Source organism: Stegostoma tigrinum, chromosome 24, assembly GCF_030684315.1.
Source record: "Stegostoma tigrinum isolate sSteTig4 chromosome 24, sSteTig4.hap1, whole genome shotgun sequence".
Lineage (NCBI taxonomy): Eukaryota > Metazoa > Chordata > Chondrichthyes > Orectolobiformes > Stegostomatidae > Stegostoma > Stegostoma tigrinum.
In genome coordinates, this window is record NC_081377.1 from 25,194,416 (window position 1) to 25,215,472 (window position 21,057).

At 43.2% G+C, this 21,057-nt stretch overlaps 1 protein-coding gene across 1 annotated transcript; it reads left to right on the forward strand.

The window, feature by feature from the left end:
- The first annotated feature begins 5,470 nt into the window (after positions 1–5,470).
- mgst3b (microsomal glutathione S-transferase 3b) lies at positions 5,471–20,624 on the forward strand. The gene is made up of 4 exons (XM_048557853.2): positions 5,471–5,724; positions 10,833–10,955; positions 11,711–11,783; positions 19,741–20,624. The coding sequence occupies exons 1-4, from the start codon at positions 5,569–5,571 to the stop codon at positions 19,842–19,844; spliced, it is 456 nt and encodes a 151-aa protein (XP_048413810.1). The 5' UTR covers positions 5,471–5,568; the 3' UTR covers positions 19,845–20,624.
- The last annotated feature ends 433 nt before the right edge of the window (positions 20,625–21,057 follow it).

Below are 21,057 nucleotides of genomic sequence, written 5' to 3' on the forward strand. Positions count from 1 at the left end.
TAACCTACCGTCACCGCTACCCCACCTTCACCTCCCTCTCATTGGCTAATACGCAGTGATTGCGGTCTCCATTCGTTTGTTGGGGACTGAATGCAGTAATAGCCTATAGAACAGTGAGCTGCCCTCTTCCTACTGGTTAATACAGCTGTCAGTCACAGCGTGGTCCGCACCGCTGCCGGCAACTCGACGCCCGATTGGTGAAACTTACTGTCAATCAACAATAAAATGCGGGGAGTGTCTAAAATGTTGCATTTGCTTAAAGTCCGAAACGAGAAAGACGCAGAAAATCCTGGAAGGATCTGGAAAGCCAATGCTTTGGCTGTAAATCCTGCTCCAAACCTGTGTTTTCTATTAACCTTTTGGTCAGACGGCCTCTTTCATTTCAAATAATGTTATTACACCATTTGTATTTTTAAAAACTTTATTTGAATTTTACACTGAAATCCAGGGAGTGATGTTTTAGGTTACTGATCTTCTATTAATAAAGTGCGAACAAAATAGGAGCAGAAGAAGCCTATTCGGCCCTTCAAGCCTGCCCTGAATAAAAAAGTGATCAAATAGTGTTTCGAATTCCAAATTCTCGTCTACTCTTGGTAACTGTCGATTCCATTGTTGAGTTGATCAACGATAACAAAGTGTCAAGCTGCATAAACATAGCAGGCCAAGCAGCATCTCAGGAGCACAAAGGCACACAAAGCAAAACACCCTCGTCCCTCTTCCGCAGCATTTGACAACAGCAATTTAACTGGTTGACCCAATACATAGCAGTAAACAACAATACTGCTCCCTTATTGTGGTGACATATACAATCAGGTAACATAAAAATGGATATATTATAGGTAAAGAGCGAGCATTAGCATTACATGACAGCACGCCCACCTTACCCAGAGGCAAATAGTTAGTGCCTACGCAGCACAACCATAAAGTCAAATTCCCAAAAATCCTGCCCTAAGTGAATTCTCACTCTCTACCAACAGTGACTATGATTCCCCATCCTTTAATTAGGGTCATGTTTTTGTGTCTTTTTTTCGTGCATCTACACAAAATAAAGGCTCACGTGACAATAAACCTGATGAAAAAAACTCATTCTCGCCATCGTGCACATTCCTATGTCGCTCATTTGTGCGTCCCTCAGTGCCTCAAATACATGTAAAATATATCAGAGATAATGGGAACTGCAGATGCTGGAGAATTCCACGATAATAAAATGTGAGGCTGGATGAACACAGCAGGCCAAGCAGCATCTCAGGACCACAAAAGCTGACATTTCGGGCCTAGACCCTTCATCGGAGAGGGGGATGGGGAGAGGGAACTGGAATAAATAGGGAGAGAGGGGGAGGCGGACCGAAGATGGAGAGTAAAGAAGATAGGTGGAGAGAGTGTAAGTGGGGAGGTTGGGAGGGGATAGGTCGGTCCAGGGAAGACGGACAGGTCAAGGAGGTGGGATGAGGTTAGTAGGTAGCTGGGGGTGCGGCTTGGGGTGGGAGGAAGGGATGGGTGAGAGCAAGAACCGGTTAAGGAGGCAGAGACAGGTTGGACTCGTTTTGGGATGCAGTGGGTGGGGGGGAAGAGCTGGGCTGGTTGTGTGGTGTAGTGGGGGGAGGGGACGAACTGGGCTGGTTTAGGGATGCAGTAGGGGAAGGGGAGATTTTGAAACTGGTGAAGTCCACATTGATACCATATGGCTGCAGGGTTCCCAGGCGGAATATGAGTTGCTGTTCCTGCAACCTTCGGGTGGCATCATTGTGGCACTGCAGGAGGCCCATGATGGACATGTCATCTAGAGAATGGGAGGGGGAGTGGAAATGGTTTGCGACTGGGAGGTGCAGTTGTTTGTTGCGAACTGAGCGGAGGTGTTCTGCAAAGCGGTCTCCAAGCCTCCGCTTGGTTTCCCCAATGTAGAGGAAGCCGCACCGGGTACAGTGGATGCAGTATACCACATTGGCAGATGTGCAGGTGAACCTCTGCTTAATGTGGAATGTCATCTTGGGGCCTGGGATGGGGGTGAGGGAGGAGGTGTGGGGACAGGTGTAGCATTTCCTGCGGTTGCAGGGGAAGGTGCCGGGTGTGGTGGGGTTGGAGAGCAGTGTGGAGCGAACAAGGGAGTCACGGAGAGAGTGGTCTCTCCGGAAAGCTGACAGGGGAGGGGATGGAAAAATGTCTTGGGTGGTGGGGTCGGATTGTAAATGGCGGAAGTGTCGGAGGATAATGCGTTGTATCCGGAGGTTGGTAGGGTGGTGTGTGAGAACGAGGGGGATCCTCTTGGGGCGGTTGTGGCGGGGGTGGGGTGTGAGGGATGTGTTGCGGGAAATACGGGAGACGCGGTCAAGGGCGTTCTCGATCACTGTGGGGGGAAAGTTGCGGTCCTTAAAGAACTTGGACATCTGGGATGTGCGGGAGTGGAATGTCTTATCGTGGGAGCAGATGCGGCGGAGGCGGAGGAATTGGGAATAGGGGATGGAATTTTTGCAGGAGGGTGGGTGGGAGGAGGTGTATTCTAGGTAGCTGTGGGAGTCGGTGGGCTTGAAATGGACATCAGTTACATGCTGGTTGCCTGAGATGGAGACTGAGAGGTCCAGGAAGGTGAGGGATGTGCTGGAGATGGCCCAGGTGAACTGAAGGTTGGGGTGGAAGGTGTTGGTGAAGTGGATGAACTGTTCGAGCTCCTCTGGGGAGCAAGAGGCGGCACCGATACAGTCATCAATGTACCGGAGGAAGAGGTGGGGTTTGGGGCCTGTGTAGGTGCGGAAGAGGGACTGTTCCACGTAACCTACAAAGAGGCAGGCATAGCTGGGGCCCATGCGGGTGCCCATGGCCACCCCCTTAGTCTGTAGGAAGTGGGAGGAGTCAAAAGAGAAGTTGTTGAGTGTGAGGACGAGTTCAGCTAGGCGGATGAGAGTGTCGGTGGAGGGGGACTGGTCGGGCCTGCGGGACAGGAAGAAGCGGAGGGCCTTGAGGCCATCTCCATGCGGAATGCAGGTGTACAGGGACTGGACGTCCATGGTGAATATGAGGTGTTGGGGGCCAGGGAATTGGAAGTCCTGGAGGAGGTGGAGGGCGTGGGTGGTGTCACGGACGTAGGTGGGGAGTTCCTGGACCAAAGGGGAGAAAATGGAGTCCAGATAGGTGGAGATGAGTTCGGTGGGGCAGGAGCAGGCTGAGACGATGGGTCGACCAGGGCAGGCAGGTTTGTGGATTTTGGGAAGGAGATAGAAACGGGCCGTGCGGGGTTGGGGAACAATGGGGTTGGAGGCTGTGGGTGGGAGGTCCCCTGTGGTGATGAGGTCGTGAATGGTGTTGGAGATGATGGTTTTGTGCTCGGGTGTGGGGTCATGATTGAGGAGGCGGTAGGAGGTGATGTCGGAGAGTTGGCGTCTGGCCTCGGCGATGTAGAGGTCAGTGCGCCATACTACCACTGCGCCACCCTTGTCTGCGGGTTTGATGGTGAGGTTGGGGTTGGAGCGGAGGGCTGCCCGTTCTGCGGGGGAGAGGTTGGAGTGGGTGAGAGGGGTGGAGAGGTTGAGGCGGTTAATGTCTCGACGGCAGTTGGAGATGAAGAGGTCGAGGGAGGGTAGGAGGCCTGGGGGTGGTGTCCAGGAGGAGGACTTGTGTTGGAAGCGGGTGAAGGGGTCAGTGGAAGGAGGGTTGGGTTCCCGGTTGAAGAAGTAGGCATGGAGGCGAAGACGGCGGAAAAACTGCTCTATATCCAACCGTGACTGGTATTCGTTGATGTGTGGTTGTCCCGCACATCCCAGATGTCCAAGTTCTTTAAGGACCGCAACTTTCCCCCCACAGTGATCGAGAACGCCCTTGACCGCGTCTCCCGTATTTCCCGCAACACATCCCTCACACCCCACCCCCGCCACAACCGCCCCAAGAGGATCCCCCTCGTTCTCACACACCACCCTACCAACCTCCGGATACAACGCATTATCCTCCGACACTTCCGCCATTTACAATCCGACCCCACCACCCAAGACATTTTTCCATCCCCTCCCCTGTCAGCTTTCCGGAGAGACCACTCTCTCCGTGACTCCCTTGTTCGCTCCACACTGCCCTCCAACCCCACCACACCCGGCAACTTCCCCTGCAACCGCAGGAAATGCTACACCTGTCCCCACACCTCCTCCCTCACCCCCATCCCAGGCCCCAAGATGACATTCCACATTAAGCAGAGGTTCACCTGCACATCTGCCAATGTGGTATACTGCATCCACTGTACCCGGTGCGGCTTCCTCTACATTGGGGAAACCAAGCGGAGGCTTGGGGACCGCTTTGCAGAACACCTCCGCTCAGTTCGCAACAAACAACTGCACCTCCCAGTCGCAAACCATTTCCACTCCCCCTCCCATTCTCTAGATGACATGTCCATCATGGGCCTCCTGCAGTGCCACAATGATGCCACCCGAAGGTTGCAGGAACAGCAACTCATATTCCGCCTGGGAACCCTGCAGCCATATGGTATCAATGTGGACTTCACCAGTTTCAAAATCTCCCCTTCCCCTACTGCATCCCTAAACCAGCCCAGTTCGTCCCCTCCCCCCACTACACCACACAACCAGCCCAGCTCTTCCCCCCCACCCACTGCATCCCAAAACGAGTCCAACCTGTCTCTGCCTCCTTAACCGGTTCTTCCTCTCACCCATCCCTTCCTCCCACCCCAAGCCGCACCCCCAGCTACCTACTAACCTCATCCCACCTCCTTGACCTGTCTGTCTTCCCTGGACCGACCTATCCCCTCCCTACCTCCCCACCTACACTCTCTCCACCTATCTTCTTTACTCTCCATCTTCGGTCCGCCTCCCCCTCTCTCCCTATTTATTCCAATTCCCTCTCCCCATCTCCCTCTCTGATGAAGGGTCTAGGCCCGAAACGTCAGCTTTTATGCTCCTGAGATGCTGCTTGGCCTGCTGTGTTCATCCAGCCTCACATTTTATTATCTTACATGTAAAATATAGTCGTGTATTTGTAAGAGATGTCCTTAGGATTTTTGGATAGAGTCAAACTCAAAATATTTTTGTTTCCTTGATATGCTACTGCACAACACCAAACTGCATTTGTGACGATGTCTGAATGCAAAGGTTTTGTTTTTATGTAAAAAATGTATTTATGAAATAATTTTTGAACATTATGTCCCATATCATTAAGAACAGGGAATGCTGGGGGCAACCTGCAGATGTGTGCAGAGAGACCAAGGAAAAAATGCAACATTTAACGTTTCGAGTGTAATATGTGACGTCTTCAGAATGAGCATCCGAGCTATTTTAGTGCCTCCCGTGAGTATTTTTCAGTGGAGCCGCTCAGGATGGATTGGACTGGCAGAGATGTCCCTGTCCCCTTCCTCATCGCTGACACCTCCCAAAGCCCATTACCCGGGATCAGTCCTCCAGGAGCTGCAGTACCACTGTCAGAGAGAGAGGGGTCGCTGACGGCCGGCTTGTACCACCACCACACCCCCCGATCCCGTCCACTCCCTTCCTCCCACCCCGGGGGCTCGGTTTCTGCCGCTGTTGGTTCGAGCCTCCAGGGGATCCTTTGTACTAGTCGCTTGTGGCCACACAGTCTCTAATGCAATACGTTCCCACCCACAATATTCAGCCCCACTCGAACCAACTCATACACCCGCACTTCGGCTATGTGATCCTGGTGTTTATCTACAGCTGGATCATGTTGGCTTACCTGGGAATGAAAGTGGGCCTTGCCAGGAAGAAATACAATGTCAAGGTAAAGGAGGAAGACACTGCACCATCAGCACAGGCCTCACTCGCCAGCTTTACTGTCATCACACCCTGATCGTTATAGTGGGGCTCCAACCAGGATAAAGTGTCCACTTTCCTGCCCATTATCCCCTGGTTACGGCCTGTCACTTTGTTTTTAATTCCACTCTGCTGAATCCTATGTTTTTTTAATGTATTATTTCACCCATGATTATTTCTGGAGATTTGTAATTTTAAAAAAAGCCGAGGATTTTCTAACAGCCTCTGGTTTGAAAGGTGATTGTTTGGTTTCCGGTCCATATCCTCTGACTGAAACTTCTAATGATAGAACTCAAGAATCGATCCAATCATAGTGTGATTATATATGACGAGGCAATGTTATGTACAGCTCTCGGTAGGACTCCGCTCAGTCTCGTTTCTTTGCTGTATTCCCACATTTATTTCCTAAAAATGCTCATCTAAATTTCATTTGAAATGATTGATCATCCCAAACTTCATGCAGCAGGTTCTAGGTCATTATCACACTGAATAAGATGATTCTTCCTTATGTCCCCCTTACATCTCTTGTCAAAACCACAAATTTGCCCCTTAGTTCTTGGATCACCTGCTATGGGAAAAAGCTTTTCCTTGTTTGCTTCTTCTAGAATTGTCATAATCCTGTACACCTCAGATGTCTCTACCAGTAGTTGCAGCCTTAGAAAATCTTAACAGAAAAAATTGCAAACCTATTTTCTTCAAAGTATGCGGCTGATAATTTCAGAATAATTCAGGAAAAAAAACTTATGTTTCATTGGAACATAACTACTGTTCAGGTGAAAGGTCTGTGGGATTGGATTAAAATACAGCTGACTAGCTATAATTAACAACAACAAATTGGGTGAACAGAAAACTTTTAAGTGAAAATAAAATCATTTCCTGTTTGTCACAAATATTGCAATGTGGAAGCAGCCCTTTATCAGCCTCTTGTGCCTGGTTGATGGTGGAAAAGCTTTGGGAAGTAAGCAAGTATGTTGCTTGTCATGAAAATATAGCTTTATATCTGTTCTTGTGGACACAATATTTAAATGTCTTGGTGATGTGGGATTCCACTATAATATCAAAAAAAGTAGTTATCGAATCACAGCTTGGAAACAGACCCTTCAGTCCAATTAGTCCATCGTGACCATATTCCCAAATTAAACAAGGCCCATTTGCCTGCACTTGGCCCATATCCCTGCAAACCTTTCCCACTCATGTACTTAACCAAATGCCTGTTAAATGTTGTAACGGTACCCACAGCCACCACTTTCTCTGGCACTTCATTCCACATAGAAACCATTCTGTGTAAAAAGGTTGCCCCTCATGTCCTTTTGAAATCTCCTCTCAACCTTAAAAATATGCCCCGTAGTTTTGAACTACCCAACCCTAGGGAAAAGACCCTTGTCATTTGCCTTATCTATGCCCCTTATGATTTCATAAACCTCAATGAAGTCACTCCTCAACCTTCCCAGTGAAAACAGTCCCAGTCTTTTAGTATATTTTTATATCTCAAACCCTCCATTCCTGGCAACATCCTGGTAAATATTTTCTGAAACATCTCCAGTCTAATAAATATTCTTCCTATAACATGGTGGCCAGAACTGCACACAGCACTCCAGAATACACCTCACCAGTGTCCTGTACAACCTCAATATGATGTCCCAATTTCTATACTCAAAGGTCTGAGCAATGAAGGCATAAGTGCTGAACACCTTCTTGATCACTCTGTCTATTTGTGACACAAATTTCAAAGAATTATGTACCTGAACCCCTAGGTTTCTCTGTTCTACAACACTATCCAGGGCCCTACAATTAACTGTACAAGTCCTGTCCTCGTTTGCATTTACCAAAATGTAATACCTCACATATATCCAAATTAAGCTTCATCTGCCACACCTCAGCCCATTGACCCAAATGATCAAGATCTCTTTGTAACCTTAGATAGTTAAACTCTTTCTTGATGGAGATGGTCATTACCTGCCACCATAATTCCCCACCAAGGCACACACCACCTTAACTTGGGACCACGTTGCTTTTTCTTCATTTTCATCGAGTCAAAAGCTTGGAACCCTTCCTAACAACATTGAGGATGTACATCACTTGAATTGCAGAGGTTCAAGAAGACAGTTCACTGCCATTTTCCCAAGGGCAATAATGTATGGAAAATTACATCCTAGGAAGCAATATAAAATAAAAGTGTCTCTTGTTAGTTAACAGCCCAAAACTTCAATGTCTTGCAGCAGGAGGACACAGCTACTCCATTATCTGAGGAGTTGAAAATAGAATTGAACACTACAATAATTAGTGAACTTCTTCATTTTTAACATTATAGTGGACAGAAAGGTCATTGATGAAGCAGCTGAGGACAGTTGAGTTTAGAATACTGTCACGTGGAACCCTGCAGTAATATCCTGAGGCTGAGTTGATTAGACCCCAAAGTTGTTTTAGGTATGATTTCAACCAGTGAAGAATTTTTCACATGATTCTTATTGACTCCTGATGTCACACTACATCATATTGTTGTGCCAAGTGAAATCACTCTCATCTCAGCTCCGCAATTCAGTTCTTTTGTCCATGGTCGGACCTAGGCTGTGGAGAGGACTTAGAACAAATGGTCCCAACATAGGTGAGCAGATTAAATTGATGAGAGTGTTGCTTTAAGCACTGTCAATGACACCTCCCTTCACTTTCTGATGTTTGAAACTAGGCTGATGAGTTGGTAAATAGATTTTTCCCGCTTTCTGTGGACAGAACGTACTTGGGAAATTTTTCACTTTGTCAGGTAGATGTTTCTGTTGTAGCTGTGTTGAAATGGTTTTGCTAGAAACACATCTAGTTATGCAGCTGGTATGTTGGATGGACCATAGCCTTTGCAGTAGCTAAAGCATTCAGCCATTTCTTGATATCATGTGGAATCAACCAAACCGTTTTAAGATTGGCTTCTATGGTTCTAGGAACCTTAGGAAGAGGCTGAAATGGATTATACATTTAGCATTTCTGGCTGAAGATGGTTCCAATTGCCTCAACCTTATATTTTGCATTCATATTTTGGTCTCTGCCAGCTTTGAGAATGGGGAAAACTCACGAAGACCCCTTCTCCTGTCAATTGTTTGAGTGCTCGCTACCATTCATGACTGCAAGTGCATGCAGAGATTTGTTCCAATCCATGGTTGTGGGATGGCTTGAGTCTGTCAGTTGTATGCAACTTCTGCTGATTAGCTGGCATGTAATTCTGCATAGAACTTGCAAGAATTGCAGATGCTGGAGTCAGAATCAACACAGTGTGGAGATGGACGAATGCAGCAGGTCAGGCAGCATCAGGCAGCAGGAAAGTCGACGTTTCATGTTGGGAATCTTCACCAGAACAGAGTTCCAGCCTGAAACATCGACTTTCCAGTTCCTCTGATGCTGCCTGATCTGCTGTGCTCCTCCAGCTCCACACCATGTAATTCTGCATTGTAGCTCCAACAACTTGTCATCTCATCTGTGGATATATCTCTGCTGCATGGATTGCAGCAATTCAAGAAGAAAGCTAACCACCACCTTCTCAAGGGCAAAAAGTGACAGGGAATAGGTCTGACCAGTGATCCCCACATTCTGCAAAAGAATAAAATAAATTACAGTTCAAAAGAGTGAATTCCCTTTGTATCCCAATTGTTTATAGTTGTTTACAAAGAATCATATTCACAGTGCGTTAAACTTTGATCCAGAAGCAGTGCTGGAAGGAAAATTTGTAATCTTATAAAAACATGCCCAAGATATCTGTAGAGAGATAATGGGAACTGCAGATGCTGGAGATTCCAAGATAATAAAATGTGAGGCTGGATGAACACAGCAGGCCAAGCAGCATCTCAGGAGCACAAAAGCTGACGTTTCGGGCCTAGACCCTTCATCAGAGAGGGGGATGGGGGGAGGGAACTGGAATAAATAGGGAGAGAGGGGGAGGCGGACCGAAGATGGAGAGTGACTCTCCATCTTCGGTCCGCCTCCCCCTCTCTCCCTATTTATTCCAGTTCCCTCCCCCCATCCCCCTCTCTGATGAAGGGTCTAGGCCCGAAACGTCAGCTTTTGTGCTCCTGAGATGCTGCTTGGCCTGCTGTGTTCATCCAGCCTCACATTTTATTACCCAAGATATCTGTAATTCTTTTTAACAATATTTGAAAGGGACTTTTAAGAGTTTGCATCAACTGTAAAGGGATCAGTTGTAATTTTCATGAACAACAAGGAATACTGACCCATATGACCCAGTGACCCTTAACTTGGAAACAGTCCCAACAAAAAGCAAGTTAAGAAAGAACCCTTGCAGCTGGCAGACAGCTGCAGCCACAAAGGGGAGCTAAAAGCAGAGAAGCTGTGGATGGGTGAAGTTGAAGGCTCAAATGCAAACACAAAGAATAAACAGAGACGGAAAGAGGAGCAGAGAATTCTTGTGTGGGGAAGAGCAAATCACTCTCAGGAAGTGATCAGTTTCTTTGTTGGCATAAAAGAAAGGGAAGATATACTGTCTGAGTAGTTAAAATCTGAGAAGTGATGTGAATAGCTTAGAGACCAGTAAAGAGTTGGCTGATTTTCAAAAGTTGTAATATCAGGAACTGAGATGTTGTTTTTACTTTATTTTATTATTTAAAATGAAATCTACCATGTTAGTTGAAGTTTCACATGCTCATTAATTCAATTTTAATTTACATTATTTAGGATTCATATTCAAAGAAAACATTGCAAAGAGTGAACTTTTGCAGGAAATTTCTTCATTTTGGGGATGTTCAATTACTTTTGGTTACTTTGATTTATAGTTCCTCCATGTGGATTGCAACAAGAAGAATTGTTAATTTTAGGGTTGAGGGAAAGAATTTTAATTGGAAGACATTTTTTGAATTCTTAATTTCATCATTAAAATGTAAATGAACTGTGCAATATAATTTGAAGCATTTCTGGAAAACTCTGAACTGTTTAGGTGGATTATTATTTACTTGGATTAATTTCCTATTGACTGTCTTTAGCAACGCGCACTTAAAGCTGAAACATGTATAAGAGTTCTGAAATTCAGTCATGCACTCATTCATTAGCTTGGTAATAATGCATAATAACTCCTTCCAGTATCCAGACATGTACAGTGATAAGGATCCATTATTCAACTGCATCCAACGAGCACATCAAAGTACGGTGGAAATATATCCTCAATGGTTGATCTTCCAACTGATAGCTGGAGTTGTTTATCCGGTAAGGGTAAGAAAATGATAACTCAAAGAAATATTATTTTTCATGCTACCTTTTAGCCAATAAGGCAACTCATCCCATATTACTGATAGTTTGATAGCTCTTTTAACTTGTATCCGTAGAGCTAAGATTCATGAGTTACTATGTATTATGCAGGTGTTTCCACAAACGTTTTTCTTTAAATACGTAATTTATTCTTATTTCTGTATGCAGTTCTGCCAAAAAAAATCATCCTTTAATGAACTGATTCACCTAACTTCAGCACACTAAAAATGCATTCCTCATGTTCCTAACGTTCATTGTCTCTCAAACTAGCATGACTCAGTTTCACTATGGGAAATGTTACTACAGTGGTGACTCTTCTTCCCCTCCTTGGAAACAACTAAAATTAATACTCTCTGTTCCCCCAGACCATGGGCAAATCAGAATGTGTGCTGTCTGATTTTAAAAAATACTATGTTACTATATTTGAACATTATTATAAACTTAGGATAAAGAAGTTTCTCCTGCGTTCTACAATTTGTATGACATTGGAATACACCTTGAAAATCATCTCAATGTACTATATATGCTTTGAAGTGCAGTGACATTTGGAAAAACCAGAAGAGACATATTAATTTTAGACAAGCCTTGTTTGGGAAGTATTTTCAACTGGTTTTTGTATTTCATTAAGATATACCTCATCGCACTTTCTTAATATTAATTCATATTGCATGCAATGAATAATGACATAATCTAGTTTATTTAATATTTCACAGATCAGTGCTTCTTTGCTTGGCATCATCTGGGTAACTAGTCGATTTACATATGCATGGGGATATTACTCAGGAGGTGCGTATTATTCAAATTCCCTTCTTGTTCTTTGTTTATACTGAAAAAACTAAATGCATATCAACATCCGTTATATGTATCATAGGATTAATGGGAGAAAAGGGCCATGTGTATTGTACAATGATCCAGCACAGAAGGAGCCCATTTGGTCGATTATGCTTGTGCCAACTCATTGTTGAGCTATTGAGTTAACCCCTCTCACTTTCTCCTTAATCCCAACCCTGTCATATCTTTCTTTAATCAATTATCTTTTGAATTCTACTATTGAATCTGCTGCTACTACCCTTTCTGGCAGTACATTTCAGATCATAATAACTGAGTGTCCCTCATACAAATAACATTTCTTCCATTGGCAATAAGTAATTTTATGGTTTAATGTCAGTGCATCTGCCATTTCCACTACAAAAATTAAGTCAACAGTTTATAGGAAGAGTCACTCAACCTTAAAACATTAACTCTGACTTCTCTCCACAGATGTTGCCAGACCTGCTGAGTTTTTCCAACAATTTCTATTTTTGTTTTAAATGAACAGCAAGTTGATCTTATTTCAGTAAAACATGTAAACAGTTTATGTTTCTTCTGAAGGGTAACATTTCCAATGTAGTAATAAAGTTCTAAACATCTGACCCTGTTTCCTGATATGGAGGCAGACAATACCAAATTAGACAAACTAGAATGTAAGTTAACAAAAAAAGTTCAACAACAGAAGAGCCAGAAGCGTCTTTGTCAATCAAAACACATGGCATCCTTTTAGCTTATGTAGAATTTTCTTGATTAAATACTTCAGTTACATACTGAAGGAAATATACTAACCAGGATGACCTGTAGTTTTATGGTTTGCCCTGGGTCCCATGTTTATGCTTTCTGGGATTTCATTTGTCCTGGAAAATGTCTGGCCGATTTCCTTTTGCTTTTGCCCAAATATTTTTGTGTCTGTACAAGTGGATATGCTGTACTGCCCACTCAGTCACCAGGAGGACTGACTGGCTGGTACTGTACTTTTGAATCCAAAGGAAGGTTAAATTGTTGCCAGACCTGTAGGGTTCTATGGTTGGATGGCAACAGGGCCCAGAAGGTCTGTGTCTCATGCAGGGGCCCAGGAGCAGTGCTGGGGATGTTGGGGTGGGGTGGGTGGGGTGGGGGCATGGTGTAAGGCAGAGGGCCTGCTGACTTAGTAATGGTGCAGCAGATTGGTGAGTAAACTTTTGAGATGGGGCATAGGGTATGGGAAATGGGGTTGCTGAATGGGTTGAAAGGGAGATTCAGAAGAGAATCTGTTGAATGAATCTAGGGAGGGGCATTGGAAAGAGGATCTGAGTGGAGGTGGTTGGACAGAAGGGTGTACATGTGATGGGAGCAGTGTGGAGAGGCGACATGTAGAGTATCAGTGGGGTTAAAAGGCAAATTATAAGGGAAGTATCAATACATGGAACTGTGTGAGGAGCATAGTTTTGTAGCTGGGCAGTTCATTCATTAAGTTGATGATTATCAAGCTCCTCCACCTCCAGATCTCTGGCCTCACACACAAATCTCCTGACCGAGGTCTTTGAAATCACCAACACCTGGACAACCCAGAATCTATGGCTTTCATAGAATCCTTACAGTATGGAAGCAGGCCCTTTAGTCCATTGAGTCCATACCACCCCTCTGAAGAGCATCCCAGGCAGACCCACCCCATAGTCCTGCACTTCCCATTCCTAGTCTACCTAGCTAGCACATGCCTGGACAATACAGTGCAACTTAATCGGGCAAATCTACCTAACCTGCACATCTTTGGACTGTGGGAAGAAACTGGATCACCCGGGGAAAACTCCAAATGCAAACTGCCATCCATAGGTGTAATCAAACCTGGGTCCCTGATGCTCTGTGGCAGCAGTTACAACCACTGAGTGACCATGTAGCCCAGCAAGCAATGCTCTAAATACACAAAATTCAGTCTGTGACCAGAGAAAAATCACACTCATATGTGAAAATGAGAAATTTCGAAAAGAACTGCAACTCCATTGCAGGCTGCTTACTTGCTACTAATGTGATCACTTGCATTGGAGCAACAGTGAGCAGGTGAGTGGTGGTGATCCAGGTTTGGTGAGACCATAGGAAAAATGCAAGGCTGGGGAGGAGTGAGTGGTTGCAAAGAGGAGAAGGGAAAAAAAGTGAATGCCTTTAAGGTGGAGGTGGGAGAAGTAGGTGGCAACAAAGGGGATAGTGTCTATCAAGGGAAGCAGAGCTTTAAACCTGTCAACAAAGCAATACTTGGCTAACTGGCAACCATGGAATCATGAAGTCATTGAGGTAATGAATTCTTTACAAATTGATTTGCTTTCTTTATGGGGTATGTGAGCCGTTTTGATAAAAAGAGAAGCTTTTGTTGCTAATTTGTGCCTGTTGTCTTGAGCCAGTATTGTTGTGTATATGAAGTTAAAGATTTTTTTGTGTTGTAGCGTTAAGTTTAACGATGGAGTGATAATAATTGAGGATATTGAAGTTTTCTAATTCCATGATCGTGAGAGTGCAAATACGCTGTATGTAAACACGAATATAGGAGATACTATTAATACATGATCACATTTCATTTAATGAATGAGCTAGAGAACAAAAAAAAACACTGAGCAATTGTCTGAAAGAGCTGTTGGGTGGGGTATATTTTGACCCTTGCTCATAAGTGCCCTTTCTCTGAGTCTACCATCATACCACCCCTCTCTACTCATTTGAAATGTTCCTGTTTTATTTCCTCAGCATTCTTGGTGTTAGCTTTAGAAAATTGACAATCCTGACCAACAGCCATAGATGAGCTAACAGCCAAAACAAGCCTTTAATGACAGGCAAGAATAATTACTTCCATCCTGCACTTCACTTTGCCTCCACTCAATCCGTCTGAAGCTGAAACTCATTTCTGACTTTGTCACCTTTAGCGTCAGTTATTAGAATACTTTTCTTGGTGACATTTTATAGAACATAGAACATTACAGCACAGTACAGGCCCTTCAGCCCTCGATGTTGTGCCGACCTGTCATACCAACCTCAAGCCCATCTAACCTACACTATTCCATGTACGTCCATATGCTTGTCCAATGACGACTTAAATGTACCTAAAGTTGGTGAATCTACTACCGTTGCAGGCAAAGCGTTTCATTCCCTTACTACTCTCTGAGTAAAGAAACTACCTCTGACATCTGTCCTATAACTTTCACCCCTCAATTTAAAACTGTGCCCCTTGTGCTCGCCGTCACCATCCTAGGAAAAAGGCTCTCCCTATCCACCCTATCTAACTCTCAGATTATTTTATATGTTTCAATTAAGTCACCTCTCAACCTTCTCTCTAATGAAAACAGCCTCAAGTCCCTCAGCCTTTCCTCGTAAGACCTTCCCTCCATACCAGGCAACATCCGAGTCCTCTGCACCCTCTCCAAAGCTTCCACATCCTTTTTATAATGCGGTGACCAGAACTGTACACAATACTCCAAGTGTGGCCGCACCAGAGTTTTGTACAGCTTCACTATAACCTCTTGGTTCCGGAACTCAATCCCTCTATTAATGAAAGCTAAAACACTGTATGCCTTCTTAACAGCCCTGTCAACCTGGGTGGCAACTTTCAAGGATCTGTGTACATGGACACCGAGAACTCTCTGCTCATCTACACTACCAAGAATCTTACCATTAGCCCTGTACTTTGCCTTCCGGTTACTCCTACCAAAGTGCATCACCTCACACTTGTCTGCATGAAACTCCATTTGCCACCTCTCAGGCCAGCTCTGCAGTTTATCTATGTCTCTCTGCAACCTACAGCATCCTTCGTCACTATCCACAACTCCACTGACCTTAGTGTCGTCTGCAAATTTACTAACCCATCCTTCTACGCCCTCATCCAGGTCATTTATAAAAATGACAAACAGCAGTGGACCCAACACCAACCCTTGCGGTACACCACTAGTAACTGGTCTCCAGGATGAACATTTCCCATCAACTACCACCCTCTGTCTTCTTTCAGCAAGCCAATTTCCGATCCAAACTGCTATATCTCCCACAATTCCATTCCTCCGCATTGTGTACAATAGCCTATTGTGGGGAACCTTATCGAGCGCCTTGCTGAAATCCATACACACCACATCAACCAGTTTACTCTCATCTACCTGTTTGGTCACCTTCTCAAAGAACTCAATAAGGTTTGTGAGGCACGACCTTCCCTTCACAAAACCGTGCTGACTATCCCCAATCAATTTATTCTTTTCTAGATGATTATAAATCCTATCCCTTATAACCTTTTCCAACACTTTACCAACAACTGAGGTAAGGCTCACTGGTCTATAATTACTAGGGTTGTCTCTACTCCCCTTCTTGAACAGGGGAACCACATTTGCTATCCTCCAGTCATCTGGCACTATTCCTGTAGACAATGACGAGTTAAAGATCAATGCCAAACGCTCGGCAATCTCCTCCCTGGCTTCCCAAAGGATCCGAGGCTAAATCTCATCCGGCCCAGGGGACTTATTTATCTTCACCTTCTGAAGGATTTCTAATACCTCTTCCGTGCGAACCTCAATCCCACCTAGTCTTGTAGCCTGTATCTCAGTATTCTCCTTGACAACATTGTCGTTTTCTAGAGTGAATACTGTTGAGAAATATTCATTTAGCGCTTCCCCTATCTCATCTGACTCCACACACAACTTACCACTACTATCCTCGATTGGGCCTAATCTTTCGTCATTCTTTTATTCCTTAAATACCTATAGAAAGCCTTAGGGTTTACCCTGATCCTATTCGCCAACAAATTCTCATGTCTCCTCCTGGCTCTTCTGAGCTCTCTCTTTAGGTCTTTCCTGGCTACCTCGTAGCCCTCAAGTGCCCTAACTGAGCCTTCACATCTCATCTTAACATAAGCCTTCTTCTTCCTCTTGACCAGAGATTCCACCTCCTTCCCTTTTCTCTGTAAAATTTCCAAAACTCAGATTCTGAACAAAGTAGTCATCAAGTATTGCTTCCCAGAGATCATTGTTCTCTCTGATCTACACTGGCTCTCAATGATTTACTTTTCTCTGGATGATTTGCCTGGATAGCACACAAAACAATATTTTTCACTGTATCTCAGTACATTGACAATAATAAATCAAATCAGATCAGTGGATGGAATCTTCCAGGTGTTTTTCAGTGAGCTTTGAGTTAGGACAGGGAGATATTTCTTAGATGCATGGTGAGTGGTCAATATTCCATAATTAAATGCCCACTTCTGAGCTGACTGGGGCCACCACTATGATCTTCCTAGTAGTGGATGGGTTCCCTGATGTAGGTCAAGCATGGCAGCTTGCCAGTAGTTGGTCATCGAGGCCTTATGTATTAATCTCCAATACAATCAGTGAGCCATAGCTGCTACCACTGCCACCCAGGCTCTGTCTGGGGAAACCCTTGCAGCTGCAATCAGATTTCTATTAATTGAAATCTAACCTTTTCAGCAGGTGCCAAATGATGGAGGTAGCCTAACAGTGCCTCTCAAAGAGCAACAGGTGTGCCATCTTTCCAGGGCTGTAGGCATGCCAATTAGGCCTATCACCCTGGGGATTTGCCCACCATGCTTAACTGAACAGCATTTCAGAAGGTGGCTTTTCAGCCAGTTGCTCCAGAATTTTGCAGAGGTTGGGGTGAAAATGGGTGCTGAGTTTGATAGGCCCCAGAAATGATGATGATTCAAGTTCACAGTCTCAGTAAATTCTTCCCAGTGGATCACAGCTTCAGATTTAAAGTTGTCATCACAAAAGGGTCACAAGTCTATTCCATACCTGAATTCAATCATAGCTGTTTTATATTTTAACCATATCTACCTGCCTTGTTCCATAACCCTTAAAGCTTTGTTAGACAAAGGTATTGATTATACTAGTTTTGAAGTTTAATTGACCTGGCCTCAGCAGTGAGATGTACAGTATACCTTATCAAGATATCTTGTAAAGAAGTGATTTCGGACATCGCTCCTTAAAGACATAGTTCTAATCTTAATCCTACACCATCTTGTTTTAGACTCCGGTACCTGAGGAACTAATACCTGTATTACCCCCATCAATTTCTTTGATCATCTCTTAAAACACCTCAATTAGATCAATCCTTTACCTTCCAAATGCAAAGGAATACAAGCCTTTTCCATGTATTGTGCCTTAATAATGTAGTCATTTTTAGTCCCAGTATCATTCAGTCGAATCTGCACTACAGCTCCCAAAAGATCTGAATATTATCCAAACACAATGCAAAACAGGTTTGTCTGAAGCACTAAATATGTAACATAGCTTTCACCCCTCAATATCGAGCTATCGAGATAAAAGCCAACATTCTATTAGCATTTTCAATTAACTTTTGGGTCTATTAGTTTTGTGATTTTTGTGTAAAATAACTGATTAAATTCAAGAGATTTGAATGAGTACTTGTTATTTCCCCATTATTGCTCCTCTGTCCTAACAAATTCTTTTCCTGTCCAAACTTATTGGCTGCCCCTTTAAGAGTTGTTTGCAGTGGAACCTTGACTATTGCTTTCATAAACAAGACATTTATTTTCATTTGCTATCTTCTCAAAAAACATTGATTTTACGTAAGTTTCTCATTAAAAATCTGATTTTCAGAACTCATGTTTAATTGTATTTCTTTCTGCTTTTGCTCCTCATCTGTTTCTATAAGGTACCGGGTCTCACACAGCCCAGCAATTCCATACCATGCAGCAGACTTGTTGTTTGGTGACTGTGGTCTCTTTGTACCCTTCCCTTCCCCAGCATTAGAAGCCAGCAAGGTCCCACATTCGAACACCTTCCAGAGGTCACTTGTGATTCTTCATTTCCTCTTGAAGACCCTAATTAAACCACTTCACTGACCAACCCCCACCCGCACTTCCTACCTACACTCATCTTTACGAGCTTCATCCTCACCTCCTTAACCAGTCCGTCCTCTCTCCCACCTATCTGCTCCAGTATCCACCTTCTATCACCTTCCCGACCCCATTATTTCAGAGTCCCCTTCCCCTCTCTCATTTCTGAAGAAGGGTCCAGAACCGAAACATCAGCTTTCCCCTCTAATGCTGCCTGGCCTGCTGTATTCCTCCAGCTCCACACCTTGGTATCTACTTAAAACCTTTTTTTTCAACTCTGTCTTTTTTCATTCAAGCTGTTCAAAGTGCCTAACCTTTTTTCATAATTACATGAAACTAATTGCTATGTCTATTATGAGATAGTAAGAACTGCCGATGCTGGAGTCAGAGATAAAACATTGTGTTATATCTGCTATTTCTACTATGACTTGCTCTTTCTGTATTAATTTAATTTTATTTGCAGAATTTTTGTTATTCTATAAGTTTGCTCCATGTCAGATTTTCATCCACATGGCCTTTCCTGTATTTTTACACGTTATTTGCACACTTTTACCTGTATCTCTCTAAGTATTTTATTACTTATGCCTCTAGCAGTTTATATCTCATTTAATCCTACTTTCCATATGGTATATTTGTTGATTCAATCTCTTTCCCAATCTAGCGAGAATGACCATTCAGTACCTTATCAGATACAACAGAAAAGTTACAACTCATTTTTTTTTACAAATGTTGACTGACAGGATATGTATTTCCAGGATTTTGCATTTGTGATCATAATTTTATCTCTATAAATGTCAGTGTTTTCTGTCTCTCCTGCTCTATTTGCTTTTCTCATCTCTGCCCAGGCCTGTTTTTATCTCTCCAGGCCCTAAGTAGTCCAGACTTTTCCCCCTTGCTCTATGTGTGGCCTGCAAGTAAGAAGTTGGGGGGGAAAGGGGACATGCTATAAAATTCACTGGACCCTTGGACATCCTGAAATGAAATTCCTATGTCCAGTTGGCTGAGTATTCATACTTTTCAATATACTACATAAGCCTTTTTTTTCCCCCTGTATAGTGTTAACAATCACAATGAAACCATACTTCATATCAGATTGCATTTATTTCTGCTTCTTCACAGTGCCAGAGAAAAGAATGAATGGTTCCTATGGATACATTGGTCTACTGGGAGTTATTTTTCTGTCTCTGGTTGTTGCATTTAAAACCCTTATTTCATCAGGATAAAGAGTCATTATACTTCTACTACTATGATGGACGTAGGAATAAAAAAAAATCAATGACCGACAGCACAGCTGTAGTTCTTTATATGCTCAGCCATTTTGAAATGAGGATCATCTTCACCACTTCTTTGTTTAATGACTAATCCCTATCAAGCATTGTCAGCTGTTGATGGGTGTTTTCTTAAATGTCAATGTTAATGTCATAGAATATGTTAAGCATTCCATTTTGATTAGGCTTTGTGGGATAACAGGTTTTCATTCTTTCTGTTCATTTAACAAAAGAAAAATGATGCATTGCAAATTATAGAAAAGTTGTATTTTACAGGCTGGACATTTGTAGTTCAAATCCCCAGACCAAAAAAAAACACATAATTGAACTGGCTGTTATATTCTCTGCTGTAACTTGGAAATCTTCTTCGCTTAAGTGCATGTAATTCCCAATTTAATTTTATTATGTAATCTTGAACTAAGATAACTTTATTCTCCCTTCAGAACTCATCAGTTGAATAGTTTTCAATCTGACCTTACAAAAGGTGGAATGTATTATGATATGTTGAAATTAAATCAACAGGCAAACAGAATGGCAAAGTGTATATCAGGCTGATGAACAGGGGTGATTCAGAACATTCACAACTTGAAAAGTTACCTCTGAACTATGGAAATTTTTTTTAGGGAAAAAAAAACAATTCATTGATCTGTACATTTCCAGTATCTGTTATTAAATTTTTCAGCACCCTTAGTTTAATTTTTTGCATATTAAATAATGAAATGGCTCAAAGTATAATTTTGTCTTGCTTGGCTTTCTATAAAACTCATGTAATGATTTATCAGGATCCTACTATGATTAGTTTAAACATTTTTTACGTCAGTTTGGGAATGAAAATTTTAATGATTCCGCTTATTTCACCACATTTTGTTTCTCGTTAGAAATGAATTTGAAGGCATTTCAGAATATTTTTGAAATGCATTTTGCAAAGATCAATAAAGTGCCTTTAGCAACAATAATGGCCACACATTGTGTTTCTGTACAGTTCAATGCAGTTGGACAGAAATGAGCCATTATTTCCAACTCAAATTACAAACTGAAGAAAAATCAAATGGTAAAACCTTTCAAACTGCAAGGAGTCACTGACCAGGCAAAATTATGAAACTGACTTAGCTATATTCAACTACATACAGTACAGCAACCAAGTTATTACAATTATGATGATCAACTT